General features: G+C 41.2%; 1 protein-coding gene across 4 annotated transcripts in view; it reads left to right on the top strand.

Annotated features, from left to right (window-relative positions):
* The window catches only part of ANKRD44 (ankyrin repeat domain 44), a 315633-nt gene that overhangs the window by 279495 nt on the left and 19102 nt on the right, over nucleotides 1-17036 (top strand). For all 4 annotated transcript variants that reach the window (XM_061203690.1, XM_061203687.1, XM_061203694.1 and 1 more), the window contains 4 exons: nucleotides 2362-2433; nucleotides 10759-10960; nucleotides 14959-15046; nucleotides 16094-16211. In XM_061203690.1, coding sequence (XP_061059673.1) covers nucleotides 2362-2433; nucleotides 10759-10960; nucleotides 14959-15046; nucleotides 16094-16211 — 480 coding nt within the window. The remainder of the gene's footprint in view (nucleotides 1-2361; nucleotides 2434-10758; nucleotides 10961-14958; nucleotides 15047-16093; nucleotides 16212-17036) is intronic.

Raw genomic sequence — 17036 nt, 5'->3', positions numbered from 1 at the left:
TTAATTAATTAATTAATTAATTAATTAATTAATTTTTGTCTGTGTTGAGTCTTCGTTTCTGTGCGAGGGCTTTCTCTAGTTGCGGCAAGCGGGGGCCACTCTTCATCGCGGTGTGCGGGCCTCTCACCATCGCGGCCTCTCCTGTTGCGGAGCACAAGCTCCAGACGCGCAGGCTCAGTAGTTGTGGCTCACGGGCCTAGCCGCTCCGCGGCATGTGGGATCCTCCCAGACCAGGGCTCGAACCCGTGTCCCCTGCATTGGCAGGCAGACTCTCAACCACTGCGCCACCAGGGAAGCCCCGCGTTCTCTTCTTGAAACTCTTTCTTCACTTGGTTTCGGAACCTCCCGCTCTCCTGATGTTCTTTCTAGCTCACCTGCTCTTTCTGCATCTCCTTGCTGGTTCCTTCTCATCTCTCTAGGTCTTAATGTTGGGTGCCCAGGATCCAGTCTCCCTTCTCTGTTTACTCCCTGGCTCATCTCATCCAGCCTTATGGCTTTCAATACCCTGAAGTCCACACCCGTGTATCCTACAGCTGCCGATTAACGTGTACTTTTGATGCTTTAAAAACATCTCAAACCTGACATTTCCAAAATCGAACTTCTGCTTTTTCCCACTACATATATTCCACTCACTTCTCTATTTCAGTTCGTGGAACCTCCATCTTTCAGTTTGCTTACAACAAAATCCTGAGAGTCATCCTTTACTTCTCTCTCTCACATTCACATTCAGTCCATCAGCAAATCCTGTTGATTCTGCCTCCAAAAATATCCACAGTCCAACACTTTTCTCCATCCCCACTTGCTCCCTGTGGGTCCAAGCCACTGTTATTTCTCTCTTGGACTTTTGCCCCAGCTCTTCAGTGGTCTCTGTGCCCTCCCTAGAGTCTAAAAGTTAGAACATGTCACCTCGCTGCTCAGAGCACTCCAGTGAAATTCTGTCTCACTCAGGATAGAAGTCACAGACTTTTTACAACAACCCAGAAGGCACCTTATGATACTGCCACCCACAGTGCCACCATCTTTCTGATTTCCTTTCCATCATTCTCATCCTTGCCCACCTTGCTCCAGTCTCACTGTTGATCTTAAGCATCTCTGTCCCTAAAGGACTCGGCAATTGCTGGCCCCTCTGCTTGGAATGCTCTTCCCCCAGACATCCACAAGGCTCTCTCTTCGCCCCCAGATGTTGTTCAGCCATCACCTGCTCAATAAGGCCTTTCCTGATCTCTGTATTTAAAGTTGCAAATAGACCTCTCCTCCAGCCTTCCGAACCCTCCTTCTCGGTTTTATCTTTCTCCATCGCACCTACGGCTTTCTAATTAATTAAATAACTTCTTTCTTCTATTGCCTGCCCTGCCCTCCATGAAAAAATTGATTTTTAAATATATTTTTAATTATTGAATCAGTGCATAGAACAGTATCTGGGCACATTGGTAGTCATTCATCAAGTGTTTGTTGAATGAATATATTTCTTTATACATGTGTCATTGTGCACTTGTCTAATTATTTACTGGGGATTAATTCCTAGGGTCAAAGATATGCACAAAATTGCCCGGAAAGGTTTTAACAATTTGTTCTCCCAACAAGAGTCAATGAAATGTCTTTTTCCTGATACCATCACCAACATCATACCCTAGTCACACTATCCGTTCCATTCCTTGAACTCACCGTGTTCATCCCCACTTGATGCATTTGCACCGACTCCTTCCTGCTCCCAGAATGCTCTCCTGCCACATTTTGACTTGATTTCACTCTTCTTCTTATTCAGGTCTCACTTGAACTGTCATCTCCTTGGAGAGGCCTCCCCTGGCCATCAGCTGTAGAGTAACTTCCCAGTCACTCCATATCACATCACCCTACTTTACTTTCATTACAGCAAATTTCACTACCAGATATTTTCATATGTGTATGTTGTTTATTTGTTTGTCTGTGCTTTCCCGCTCTAGAATGTAAGCTCCGTGAGAACAAGAGCTTCCTAAGTCTTTTGCAACGCCATCTCCATAAATGTGTGTTTGATAATGGAATAGACCCTGGGTATTGTAATTTTCTCGTTGTGACGATCTGCTGGGTGGGAAGTGGATTTAACATGAATTATTTGCCTAGATTGGTGAAGCTGAGCAACTTTTCAAGTATGAAAGCTTTCTTTTGAATAACAAATGCTAAGATGACCTAGAAGTTGAAATATTCAGTTAGCATATTTGTTTTAGTTATGCTATATCAGATTTCTTATGTTTCTGAGAAGTTGCATGATTTCTTAAGTTTCTGAAGCCTCCTTTCTCATTTATGTCAACATTTGTATCCATAAAGTAGGATTCCTTCTGCAGATTGCACTCACGTACTGTTGTTTTCTTTGTGTCTCTACAGCTTTTGGAAAGAACCAACAGTGTTTTTGAAGAGTCAGATGCCGGTGCTACCAAGAGTCCACTCCACTTAGCTGTAAGTGAGATGCTGTGGGCAGCTTCCCCTGTTACGAAAAGAACCTAAGTGTTCCTAAAACTAGGCTGCTCTTAAAAGGAAAGCATAGCAATGCATAATAACTCATAATGGAAACAGTACATGGGTAAAGGCTCAGGCTGCGGTGAGAAAGCATGTCTCAAATTCCAATCCCAGCTTCCCACTGGTGACCTTAGACACATTACTTACCCTGTCTGAGCCTCGATTTCCCCATCTGTGAAATGAGGATACAGGAGAAGAGACAACGTGCATGAGGCCGTATCACAGTGCCCTTAATAATGACTGTTATAAATTTTAAGTCTCTAAATTATTATTATCTAGTAGTTAAATCAGTAAACTGAGGAAATGTTTTATTTTGGTTTTAGAGATTTAAGTATAGACAACAAGTATTGAACTTACAGATAATCGAATGCCACAGTTAAAAACTTGAGATATTTAAATACAGACTTGTGAGAGCAAGATGAAAATATGCATAATTGCAACTCTGCTGCTTCTGCCTGGGCTTGGAATTGGGGTCTCAGAGGACGTATCAGGCGCTGGCTGATTCTTGTACTGGGTGAGATCTGGGAGGGAGGGGAGCAGGAGTTATTCTGTCACCAGTAAAGCTTCCTTTCCACATCCCAGTCATTGAAGAGAAATGCAATAGCTCAGAGTGAGGATCCCCAAACTCTCTCTGAGGGTGACCGAGCTGGGAAGTTCACTACCACTCTACTTCAGTTAAGGTCTTGCTAACCGTTGATAATCAGCAGCTGTTCCCTAGGAACCTCTCAGACTGGCAACAGCCAGCTCACCTACGCAGGGCTCTGCTGAGCTGTGAGGCCTCGGTCCAGGGCCATCAAGAAGGTGTTTGGATGCACCCAGAGGCTGGATGCTGGGAAGAGTAGGATGCTGGGTCTCTGTGTTTAATGGTTATGACATTTCATTCAGTACCACGCACACATAAGCACTTATTCAGTTTCCTTCTGATGAAAAATTGAGATGGAGATTTTGGAGAGCAGAGAGGAGTGTTTTATTGATGGCATACATAAGCAGTCAGGCAAGGTAAGAAGGGATGAGGCCATCCCGTAAGGATTGGGATGAACCGATCACGCTCACGGAGCCCTCCCTTCTTTGCCAGTCTCCCCACATACTCACCAGCACACCTGATAACATCCCACTCACCACCCTCTGCCACATCTACCAACGCAGCGACTATACACACGGACACACGCACACACTGAGTCCAGTGAAATCAGGCTAAAATGTCCATTCGTCTTTCTTCCAGACATGGGCTTAGAGTAGAAAAGGTGGATGGAGAGTGGGATATTTACATGTATAAAATTTCATACCAGTTGGCTCTTAGTACAGGTTGCTCTAAAGGTTGACCCTAGAATCTCTGCCCAGCCATCTGCTCTGCCTGGGGAAGTGACCCCGAAGCTGGGAGAGGCCTATTGGAAAGGTTATCTCAGGTAGAATTCTCATGCCCTGTGAAGGTGGGGTTGATTGCATTGCTAAGCCTGCTGGTAATATGAGAAGAGACTTTCCTAGCTTCCAAAAAATTCTATCATCTCTCATTGTTTTTTTTTTTTTTCTTTCAAAAATTATTGTTGAGTGCTTACTGGGTGCCAGGTACTCTGCTAAGCGTTGTGGGTTCCCAGTCCTGTAAAGACAGGGTGGTACTGTCATATCATTGGAGAGAGTTGGGCTTTGGTAGTTCTACACCTAGGGAATCCTAGCCACCAGTCTTCTCATTAGCAACTCGCCTGGACCTGGTTTTTCCATCTGTAAATTAAAAGGAGTGAGTTAGTTAAGGATCCCCAAACCCTTTCCAATTTGTTAATTTATTTAATTGTTTTTTGTATGATCTTGGCCAAGTACCTAACCTCTTGTGTCTCAGTTTTCCCACTCATAATACGGGGAGAATAGCAGTACCTCTGTCATAGGGCCACTGGGGGGATGACCTGGGTTAATGCATGTAAAGCAGTTAGAACAGCACCTGGCACTATCATCCTCGCTATTAGTAACATCAGTATCATTCTTTCCTTTGACATATACTGACTGTGCGTGTACCAAACACTGTTTCGGGAGCTGGAGAGATGGCAACAAACAAAACCCAGCCACTGTCCTTGTAGAGTGTGCAGTCTAGGAGAGACAGTAGGCAAGTAAATACACAACATGGCAGGTGGTCAGAAGTGCTGCTGCAAATGGGAGCAGTGAGACAGAGAGCATCGAGGTGGCAGGCTGGGCGCTGTTTCCCACAACATAGCATCTCACGTTTGACCAGGGATGCGACGAGCTAACCATTTGGTCTCTGACAGAAGAATGCTCTGGGCAGAAGTGCAGAGTCCCTGGGGTGAGAGCACACTTGGCATGTTCCCAGAACAGCAAGGCCACCATGGCTGGAGCACAGTGATGCGGGGAGGGTGGTAGGGGTCCGAGTGTCGTAGAGGGGGCAGGGAGGTGGGGGAAGGCCACAGACTCCAGGGGGAACTTTGACTTTTTCACTGAGCAAAAGAGGAAACCATTTGGAGGGTTTTGAGGAGACAGATGATGTGATATGACTTTTATCTTAGAAGGATCACTTTAACGTCTGCATTGAGTTTAAATTGTCAGGGAACAAAGCAGAAACTAGACAACCAGGCAAGCGATGATGGTGATAACTTTGACCAGGGTGATCGCAGTGGGTCAATTCTAAAACTATTTTATTTTTTCCCTCTAAAGGCTAATACTTTTTAAAGAAATTATTATTTGCTCCAAGAACCCCGCAAGTATGCCCATCGCCCTCCCCAGGGCCCTCTGTAGCAATTAACTTGATTAAAACCCAAGGCACATTATTTCTTCCATGGAAGATTCTACAGTGAAAGAGAACCAGATGCCCCCAAACCTTGACTACCCCAAGAAACCTGACTGGCCTTGAGTTACTATTTCCTGGCTGAATGATTCAAGTCTCCAGGGTTATCTGCCCAATGAATTTCATAAGCATTTCATCCACTTGAAAAAAATTAAATCAAGAAACAAAGCTATGCAAATGAAAGGCTCCAGCTGTCGAGATTTCCAGATGGACCCATTGTTTCATGGATTCTGTTGAGATCCCAAATTCTTTCTCCTTGCTGCCCTCAGTTCCAATCTAAAAAGTTCAAAGAAATTAATTATGTTTAAGAAGTATTTAAGTTACTTAATGAGATTTTTTAAAGTCTTTTGTAAAACAAATTTGAAATGTTTGATTGCCACCTCTAGTGAAGGCTTAAACTGGGTTGTCTATTGAAAGCCAAAATACTACATGCTTTTTGAACCAGCATATTTGCTCTTTTGTGTGATTACTTCTTCCTGGAGATATTTTAGAAATTATTTGTGGAATTACCCACTAAACACCTGATTTAGGATGGGAATAGAAAGAAAATGAAGACAATGTTCATCATGCACTGCTGATATGAGAAAGGTCTTCTTTCCTGACTACCTGAGTCTCTTTCAGAGAGTTTAAAGCTTTATTGTGTACTTTCTTATAGACTCTAAGAACCACATAACTGCCTAAAGACAGAATCATGCATTTAACCACAGAATAGAATTCCATATTATGTGGTAGTTTGTTTCTAGGGTTAAGCCCTACAGTGTGAAGGTAAGTGAAAAATTCTTGTATTATCAAATTTACCTTTATTATTTCCCTTAAATTGCCCTGGAAGTATAGTATACATAGTGTTATGTCTTCAACTCCATATCGCAATGCGTTTGGATACTAAAATTCAAGAGCTGCAGGCTTGACTAATGGAAGAAACAAAGGGAATTCTATATATAAATCTGGCCTTTCAACTATCCTGTCTTTGAATTTTTAAGTGCCTGATATAGAAGAAAATATGGATTGGAATTCTGAAGCTTTCCTTCAGCAGGGTTCACTCCATTTTATTTTAATGTTAAGCCTCTTTAACTTTAACACATGCAAATAGGTTTATTTTTTATTGTGAGAATTAAAGGAGAAACTGCAGGGGTCTTTTACAGGAGTTAAGTTCTTAAGTCAGCCTCTAAGTTAAGTGCCCTTTGATGTGACTCTGCTGTCCTGAACAGTGCTGATCCCTCTACATTGCCTTCCTTCCTGAATATGTTTCTCTTTGCCCTGGGTTTTCTCTTTATTAAAATCTAAATATGTTAGCCATGGTGCTTTGTAGATACGCATGCAGTTTACAGGTTGCCAATTCTATTTTCCTAAGCTAAGTCAAATTGACAGAAATTGTAAATGTTTACTATCTTTGTCATCATAGTAACTGCCACTGAAGGAATGAGCATTTGCAAATAGCATCTAGAACCATCTATTATCTACATGGACTCATTTCCCTTTGATGTAAAGTCAGGATTTCTACATAAGCTGAATCAGTCACTACCATTACAATTTAAAATTAGAAGAGGTGTTATGCAAAAATAAGCCACAGACTCAAGCCCAGAGTCAAGTGAGATAGACTGACTTACACCCTGATGTAGATGCTCCTGTTGCCACAGCCCTTTATAGGAGGATAGGTGCTCCCAAGTTGGCTTAAAATCACCAATGGCGAGTTGATGATGGCCGAAACTAGGTGATGGGTATTTGGGAATTTATGACACTATCCTCTGTTCTTTATATAAACTTGAAACTTCCTGTAATAAAAAGTTAAAGAAGCACATATCTTATGGTCTTGTTGCATCCTATCCATAGTAGGAGCTCATGAGAATCCCACAGCTCAGGCTCTGGGATCTGACTGGTCTGCCTTTGAATTCCAGCTCCACCACATAAGGTTGAGGGCTGAGTAACATCTCAGCCTTCCTGTGTCCTTGTTGGTGAGATGGGGATAACAGTAGCATCCAAACCATGAGTTGTCGTAATAATTAAATAAGGTGCTACGTGTCCAGTCCTGCCTGACACACGGCAAGTACTCCAATGAAATTAACTATCGCTTCAGAAGTTAGGTTAGACTAAAGGCTTTCCATCCTAGGTTTCTGATTCAATATTTGTTATTAAGCTCTCTGAGCCATTACACATAGGCACAAAAGTATTTTGCTTGAAAGTCAATTAAATGGAATTACTGGGAAAACTTATAAGACATTGCCTAAAAACATAGATTCTAGTGGTCATAGACTGTGGGTTTCAAACCTTTGTCACTTACTAGCTTAAGTGATCTTGGGTGAATTAATTAACATTGCTTGTTTTGTTTTTTTCATCTATAAAAAGGATGTTTGCAAAGATTAGAGCTCAACACAGTGCCCTCAATAAGTAGTTGCTATTTTTAAAATATATTCTTATCAATAATACTAATAAATGATAATAGCAGTCATTATATTCATTCATTTATTCATCAAATAATTGTTGAGTGTCTGTGCCGTGCACGAGTCTAGAATACAGCAGTGAGCAATACACATAAAGTACCTTCAGTCTCAGACAACAAACAAATCAATAGATATGTAACAGATATCAAGTGGTAATAAATGCTATAAAGCTAAAATAAAGCAGGATAAGTGGGGTAGAGAGTATCCGATATGTTGAGGAGAAGGGTAGTGGGCTATTTTATATGGGCTCTGAGAAGCCACCAGATAAGGGGACAGTTGAAGCAGAATTACTGAAAAAGCCTTGTGGCTCTTTGGGGGAAGGGCTTTCCAGGCAGGGGAAACAGAAAGGACAGATGCAGTGGCCCAGAGGAGGACATGCATGACTTAATCATAGGGGGTTCAGAGGGGAGGCTAGAGTGGTTGGAACAGAGTGACTGAGGGGCTATGCTGATGGCCAGGGTCGAGGGAGGCCAAATCCTAAGGGCCTGAATGGTCATGAGAAGTTTGGGATTTTATTATCAGTGAGGGAATTATCAATGAGTTTTCATCAAGGAGTGCTATATCCAACTTGAGTTTTAAAAGATTTCATCCTGTGGCTGTTCAGTAATAGTTTGCAGGAGGGCAAGGACGGAAAGGGAAGCTTTTGCCATAATCCTGGCAACAGAGAATGTGGTATAGTGAGAACTGGATAGATTCTGGATATATTTTAAAGAAAGAGTAGAGATGATTATGGCTTGGAAGTAGAGATGATCGTGTCATTGAGGGCTGCTACTAGTCACCCAACACCTGTGTGTGAATTACAACAGGGATATGGATAGATATTTCCTGCCGGATGCCCGAGAACCTGATGACACCTCTGTGTGGTTAGCAAAAGTGTCCCTTCCTCTCAGCAGACACATCCCTGTACCAGGGCATGGCAAGGCAGTGGGAAGGGGTGGGGAAGCTACTTGTTAGCACCCCCTTGCCCCAGTGTCCCAGAGCCCTTGTGCAGGGCTACAACCCTGGGCTTAAGAGGGAAGACGAAGAGGACTCCAAAATATTGGGCCTGAGCAACTAGAAGAACAAAATTGCCATTTACTGAGATGGAGCAAATTTTAGGAGGGAAATTAAGAACTCAGTTTGGGACATGTTAAGCTTGAGATGCATATTAGGTATTCAAGTGGAAATTTCAGTAGACAGTTGAATATATATGTCTTGCAAAGTAAAAGAAGTAGTTAGAACTGGGATATAAATTTGGGATTCATCAGCATATGAGTTATTATACTACATATATAATATATGTTTAATATGTAGCATAATAATCATAATCATTTACAAAAATAATATAATGAGAAAGTTTTAAAAGCAGTTCCTATCAGCACTCTTAAATCTTGTGGGTCCTTTTAATCTAGTTTTTGTTACTGTTGTGGTTGACATGTACTTGGGAAAAACATTCAAATGTTTTTTTAAAAGATAAGGTGAAATGAGTCCACATGTTCATTACTTTACCTCCCATTTCTAGAGGTAACCACTGTTAACAGTTTCCTTTGTATCCTTCTAAAATTTTCTATGAATACAGAAATATACATAGATACAGATATGTGTATATCTGGATATATTTGCTTTTTATAAAATTGTTATGTGTACTATTTGCAACTTTTTTTACAATTTTTGATAGATTTTTGTCAAATCGCCCTCCACAAATGTCACACCAATATATACTCCCACCACCAGAGAGTAGATTGCTTTTTTTTTCACCAGGTCTTATCTAATAGTGGACATGCCCAAACTTAATCATTGCCATTTGGTAGTTGAAAAATAGCACCCTAAAAATTTACATGGTTTTTTTTCGTATACGTATTGACCTTTTATATTTCTTTTTCTGTGAGCTGACTTTTCATGTCCTTTACACATTTTCCTAGTTTTTAAAATGGTTTGTATAAGTTCTTTGTGTATTAAGGAAATTAGTCTTTTGTCTTGCTAAGCCGTTTTTCAAATAAATCCTGCCTTGAGTAATTGCTGCAGTAGAAAAACAGAAAGTGCAGGAGACATAAGAGGAAACTTTGGCTGCTGATGACACTGGGGACAGGCTTTTCCTCTGTCTCCTTCTTTACTTCCCTCCACCAAATCCCCACCCCCACCGTATCCTTATCTGTTTTCTTTCTTTTATTGCAATGTCCTTGGCCTTATATGTGCATATACATTTTTTTTTTTTTTTTTACCTTATAGACTTAGTAAAAATTACCTTTCGAACTTTTAGTTTTGTGTTTTAGTATGAAGCCTCCTAACTTTAATGCAGCATAAGACTTCACAATAGGTCTGAACTTGGCACTGATGTATGGAATATACTTCCATAATTGGTTTTATGTTTTCATTATAATCAGTGGAGGAAACAGAGGAGAGAAGAGGAAGCATCAACTATGTATAAGACACGATGCAAATCCTGTGCGATTTTATCTCTTCTCATCTTCTCTGGAAGGCAGCTTTTATTGCTCTCATTTATAGATGAGGAAACAAAGTCTAAGTGAAACTAAGAAACTCATCTAGGATCACGAGGTTGAAATTTAAAATGTTGGACTGTGGCAGAAGGTCACTATGCCTCTGTTGAATTACAAAGTCCACAGTGTTTTTAGTGGTTTTTTCCCTCGAGGTTTAACAGAAAAGCCTCCTGAAAAAATATTCTGATTGTGTTAATAGGTTTAGGACTGAACTGGCAGATGAAAAAATATATTAATTCATTCAGCTATTAGTCTGCATTAGATTATTAGATCAATAGATGTAAATATAAGAATACATTGATACATTTAGTACCTTTGGAACAAACTATTTGACAAAAGAGAAAGAACATGAAGAAATGCATATGTAACTGTGAGGTCTGTGCGTTATAATTTTTCCATCTAACTCTGGTTTTGCCTGTGTTTCAATAATTATTCCAAGCATCTTTCTGATGTGCTCTTAGGAGTGGTCTCCATGCGTGATCTGAGAGCCTTAGCCCCTCACATGGATTGTTGTGGGATTTAAGGTGAGCAAGCATTTGAGTGGTTGGTTTCTCCTTTGCAGGCCTACAATGGGCACCACCAGGCCTTGGAAGTCCTTCTGCAGTCGCTGGTGGACCTGGACATCAGGGATGAGAAAGGCCGCACTGCTCTGGATCTGGCTGCCTTTAAGGGACACACAGAATGTGTGGAAGCACTTATCAATCAGGGTGCGTCCATCTTTGTGAAAGACAATGTAACCAAAAGAACCCCACTTCATGCCTCAGGTAGGTCTTGTCAAGAGTCTGGTTACCCTAGTTTTGTGGCCCACTTATGAGTTCCAGTAAAAGGATGGCAGCATTTTCTTTCATCCCAATTCTTAAAATATCTATTTTCTTTCTACATCAAACATGCCTACACTCTTCCAAAATGCTTTTGGCTTACTATCCACTTGGTGATAACTGGTATTCTATGGCCAGAGAGCCCCTGGCCTTCTTCTTTAAAGACAATTTTTTTTTAGAGCAGTTTTAGGTTCACAGGAAAATTGAAAAGAAGGTACAGAGATTTTTCCACATACCCCCTGTCTCCCACATGTGCATAGCCTCCCCCATTGTCAACATCCCTCACCAGAGTGGAACATTTATTACAATGGATGAACCTACATTGACACACCATATAATCATCCAAAGTCCATAGTTTACATTAGGGTCCACTCCCGGTGTTGTACATTCTATGAATTTGGACAAATGTATAATGGCATGTATCCATCATTCTGCCCTAAAATTCTGCCCTAAAAATCCTCTGTGCTGCATCTGGCCTTCTCTTTAACTCCAAAGAGAGTTCTGAACCTTTGGCCAATGGCAGTCACAAAACTTTCTGAAAAAAGGGCAAGGTGTATTGTGATCTTCAGATAAATTACATAGAATAAAATCACACAGCATTTCGAAGCACAAAATTAATGATATTTCACAGCTACTTCATAAAAGGAGTTGTCAGACAGCAATCTACTCAGTACGTTATTGTGCATCCCAAATGGTACTTCTTCACTTTTGCTCTGATTCTTGATGCATCAGGTGTAAAAATAGGGACTGTTAAAAAGTGCATGTGTTGTTCAAGAAGTAAGTAATTTGCCTTTTCTGGGACTTTTCTTCAATATACATAAAATAAAACTGTGCCCAGACACTTCTAGACATATACACAGATGTAAAGGTAATGTGGAAGAGTTTCTAGCTCAGCTAAGGCATAATTTCCTTTGGACTCAGGAATTCAATGATAATGGCCTTTGATCAGGAAAGCAGATAGCATCTTATAAAGAGAAATAACCATGAAATAATGGATGTATTGAGGAAGAAAAGGAGTGAAAGCAGTTTTCGAAAGACTTTGTGATTCTTGTACTTGGGAAAATGTTCTTAGAATGTTAGATTTTGTGGAAGTATTGCCATCCACATCCCTGAATTTCCAAACCACTGAAGAAAAACAATTCGGAGATTGAAAAACACGGTGTTGCCTAATTATCTGGAAATGATTGTTCCTGGAAAAAACTTTAGCAATGGTTGGTATGGTTAAATTATAAATTCTTATTACCCATCATCACATTTAGTCTTTTTGGTATTTTTGGTATTTATAAGTATTATTATAAAGTTTGGTATTCTAGGCTTTCTTGGTGTTACCTTAAAGTTTACATTTAGTTCTCCTTTTTAAAGAGTAGTTGCCTATTATGAAGGCAAGCATTGTGCTTCAGTTACCATGTACTTCCTGACAATTACAAAGGGCCTATTTTGATTGTGGAAAATCACCCTTGTGAACAGGTAAACAATGAAGAATAATCATTGTCACTCATTTGCCGCTGTGGTATTGGTTGCGGTCCAATGGAGCCCCCTAGTGGTCAAGAGGACTCACTCCTTTTGGGTTTCCCTCGTGTCATTCATTAAAAAGATGCAGGCTGTCATTTGACTCTGTTCTCCACAAAATGTCTGCTGTGCAGAAGCTTTAGCCTGTGCTTTGAGAAGCTGCTTCTCCAGAATCTTTTCCAGCTCATTTGAGATGCCAATTTTTTTGTTTGTTTCAAATCCTGAGAGTACAGTGAGGAGGAGGAGCCAGGATGGATTTTAGAGGGTTTGGCACAGATAGTTGTAATGACAGTTGTGGTCTTTGAGCAGCCTGAGAAATGGCTGTCACTCATAGTCAGGGAGAGGCTGAGCTAGTCTGAAACAAAGCTGGACTTGGCAGTGCACAGCTAAAGGAGATGGTAGCATCTTTTTGTTGGAAGGCAACTGCGGAAAAACATAGTTTGTGGGAAGCCAACGAGAATCCTAGGGTAGCTACACTTTTATGATAAGGGGGAATTATATTTACTGAGGGCTATTAGCTAAGTTCAAAAAGCTACTGTACACGGCCTCACCTCCCACCCCCTCACTGCCCCCCCCCAAAAAAAGACACACTACTGAAAAAATTGGTTTGCTCTCCAGCATACTGGATGAGTGATACGAACTTAGATGATTTTTCCCCCCTTCTTCTGTTTAGGCAAAAATCAAAATCCTTGGAACCATTATGATTATGAGTATTTAAAGAATATCAAATTGCTATAGAAAGAGGAATCAATCAAAATATGCTGTACCTCCATTTCATGAGCATTATAAAATACCACCACCTGTAGTATTTAGCTATCAGTCCTCTGCTAATTATTTACTTTTGAGCATACATTAAACCCCTTGTATATTTCACCATTGGTAACAGATTTAATGTAATTTTTAAAACAAAAAGCAAAACAACAGCAACAACAATATTTCCACAAAATTTCCTCCTGAGGTACATAAATGGGATGTTGCTGAGCATTAGCTGAATGCAATGTCTACAAAATGTGGATATTATTCCTGTAGTTAATTTGAGTGGTGTCGATGAATGTGAGCTAATTCTAATACGTATTGTCCCTGAAAAATGTGTCTTTGTTAAATTAGCCTTCTCTCGTGACTGGCATGCAATAAAAAGGGCTGTAAAACTCAGCTCTTAGAAGAGCCTCTATCAGCCTAACATAGCTGCATCTATTCCCTTCTCTCTCCACATCCATAACGAGGTTAATGCAATGTATTTTATGGTGTTCTCATTGTCAGAGAGGAGAGAAGGTCACGTTTGGAATTTTAAACATATTTGTTCGCATCCTACTCCCTGAATGGAAAGCCACGTCTTTTGTAGGGCTGTGGGTTCCATTCAACAAGCTGGAGGAAAGTACCTTACCTCAGGGATTGTCGTCCCCGGAGGTTTGCTTCCGGGCCCTGGGGCACCGCAGCTCCTACAAGAAGCATCTTGCCTGGTGCTTGCCCTGCCCTGTGTGGGTTCTGCCCTGGCCGGTCAAGGCCAACCCAAGGTTGGGACCACACTTCCTGCCCATTGCCAGTCCCTACCCAGGCAGCTGGGTGAGGAGGGGCAGGGTGAGGGCCTGCCGCACCCCAGTCAGAGCTTGGCAGGGAGGGGGGACAGAGGAGACGGGGTGGGAGGGTGGTGGTTGGGGGGGGGGGAGGCCGCCGGGAGAAGGCAGAGAAATGAAGGCTTTGATTTGAGGAACTCAGATGGAGGCGTCCTCCAGCTACTGGGGGTCCATCTGTGAGTCTCCTGGGAGTGCCAGTCAATCAATGAGCACTGAGCCAATGGCTCGTGTACACCTTGCTGGCTTGAGGTTTTGCTTTAAGTCACCACTGATCAGTTGGCGCAGAATAACTGCTTCAACGTCTACCTCAGAATGTAAAGTGATGGGGAAAAGAGGTAAGATCTGTTCCCGTCTCCCTTCTTCCCCTCCTCTGCTCCCTTCCCTGCTCCTCTTCCCTTCTGCCCCTCCCCTCATTCGCTTGCTCTCCTCTCCCTCCTCCTCTGCCTTCTCCTCCCCCTTCGACCTTCTTTTTAAAAAGGGCTGGAGGCAGGCTAGACACAGGATGATTATACAGAATTGAGAGGCTCTCTTAGAGGAACAGAAAGGATAATTGGAAAGTGGAGAGAGATGATCAGTCCCATAGGAGGAGATAAGAAAGGATGTCCTGTTTAAGGAAAAAAGCCTCTATACAGCAACCAGGAAAAAAAGTTAGTTGAGGACCAAAGTGCCCTATAGGAAGAAAGGGGAAGATGGGTTGGTAACATACACATTGTGTGCTTTGCCCAGCAGCTGGCACGACCTGGAAACCTGGAGATGTCTGTTAGCAACAATTGAAAACCACCCATTTGAAGTCCAAATAAATTTCACTTTGGAGGGATATGTGTGGTCTGTTAAAAGAATGTCCATTATTTTCTTTTTCAGTAATTAATGGTCACACACTGTGTTTGCGGCTATTACTAGAAATTGCAGACAACCCAGAAGTGGTTGACGTGAAAGATGCCAAAGGACAGTAAGTGTTCATGCGCTTGGGGTTGACATTTCAAATCACTGCAGGTGACTGGTTAATTTGTTAAATAGCTAGGAGGGCTGACTGCTGAATTCTAGGTTGGGGGTATATATTGGGGTGAAATTCATGGACGAGGGTCCTAGAATAATGCAGTGGCTTTGCACTGGAGTGTATATCCGAGAAAAATGTGTGTGTGTGTATATCTTGATGAAAAACAGCCAACTTTTTATGTCTGTAGCCATGTGCTCTGGCCTTTTTAAAATATTCCCTCCTTTGTTCCTTTCTATCCATTTTTACTCTCTTCTGAAGCTGCTACAGTCTCATTTTTTAAATTAATAATGGAATAGGACAGACCTCAAGAAGTTATCTCCACTGTAAAAATCCTTCATATTTTTATCCTTCCTGAGTTTGTTTTTCCCGAGTATTTTCCATCTGTTAGCCCGTTCTCCCACCCAGTCTTCTCTTACAAATAGGAAAGGCAGAGCAATAAAGCACTAGTGACTCACCCCAGATATATGAGTTCATGTCGAAGCCAAAGCTGGAACCTCACCTCCTGGATCCCAGCACTTGGATCTTTCCTCTCTGGGCTTGTCTGACTTTTCTTTAAGGCAATGAAGCTTTGTTCAAATAAAATCTTGAGCCAAAGTCCGACATAGATAACCATGAAAGTAGAGCTGCTCTGATAGAAGCAAGAGCATCTCTTACATATACACACTCCTTACTCACTTGATATTTGGTCAGTGCTGCATAGTTCTGAAAATGATGGAATTCAAATGAACATTTTGAGGTGGAACCTTCCTGTGCCCCACCCATATTGACCAGTCCGCTGCCACCATTCCATGTGGCCATTAGAGACCAGAGGCAGATAGCTTGTTCCAAGTAGCAGATAGCAAATTGGGGACACTCAGAAAATATCAAGCAATTGTCAAGAGGGGAGAGAGACTGAGAAAGAGAGAGACAGAGAGATGGAGAGAGGGAGATCCTCCCACTGGAAGTGATGAGTATTTTTTTAATCTTCTTTTTAAAAGCCTAATTTCCCTCTTTTCCTAGAACCCCGCTGATGCTTGCAGTAGCATATGGACACATTGATGCTGTTTCGTTGTTACTTGAAAAGGAAGCAAATGTGGATGCTGTTGACATCATGGGCTGCACAGCTTTACACAGAGGGGTATGTGTAGTTTCCTCAGCTTTAATCAAGCAATTTCATAGTGAGCTTGTTTCTTCTCCACCTGCCCATATGAATTTTTAGTAAGAAAATTGTTTCCTGAGATAACCAGTTAACCTCAGTCAGCCAAAAAAGAAATTACAAAATCTTTTGCAAAGGTAAAATAATGGCAGGTGCTCTTAGGTCCAGCTCTTGAGTTGTCTCATTTGACTGTGATAATAGGTACATGAACACCTACTGTCGGTAGAATTGGTTCTTTCTGATTGCATGCACATCATAGGAAATTTGCAAAAATTTTTTTAAAGCACAAATAAGAAAATCATAATCGCTAGTAATCCCACCTCCTGGAGATAACCACTTTTTGGTGTACACCAATCTTTTTTTCTAAATATAGATTTGTTTTAAATTTTAAAAAGAGAGAATACTGAAGATGCTATTTGGAACCTGCTTTTTTTTCTCTTAGTATATCAAGTACCTTTTTCCATATCACTAAATGTTTTCTGCCCTATCATTTTTCATCCTCCACTGTGTACAGGTGTCATAATTTATTCCAATGATTACCTAGTTTTGAGTAGCCATGCTATTTTTAATTGTTCTTTATACAATGTAGGCCCATTCCCCACCTGAAATATGTATCCTGCTGAAATATGTATCCTGTGGGTAATTCTTCATACACACCCTGCTGAACTGTTTTTTAAAGCATGTCAAATAATCCAAATGAAACAAAACCAGAAATCAGAAAATTGCTATTTGAAGATGGTGCTGACCACCACGATCAATGAAAAGAAGAGGAACTATGAGTGGTTAACGCCATAATCATGGATCTTA

The sequence above is a fragment of the Eubalaena glacialis genome, chromosome 1 (assembly GCF_028564815.1).
Source record: "Eubalaena glacialis isolate mEubGla1 chromosome 1, mEubGla1.1.hap2.+ XY, whole genome shotgun sequence".
Taxonomy (NCBI): Eukaryota; Metazoa; Chordata; class Mammalia; order Artiodactyla; family Balaenidae; genus Eubalaena; species Eubalaena glacialis.
Note: the sequence above shows the minus strand (reverse complement) of the source record. Positions and strands in the feature narration are given on the sequence as shown.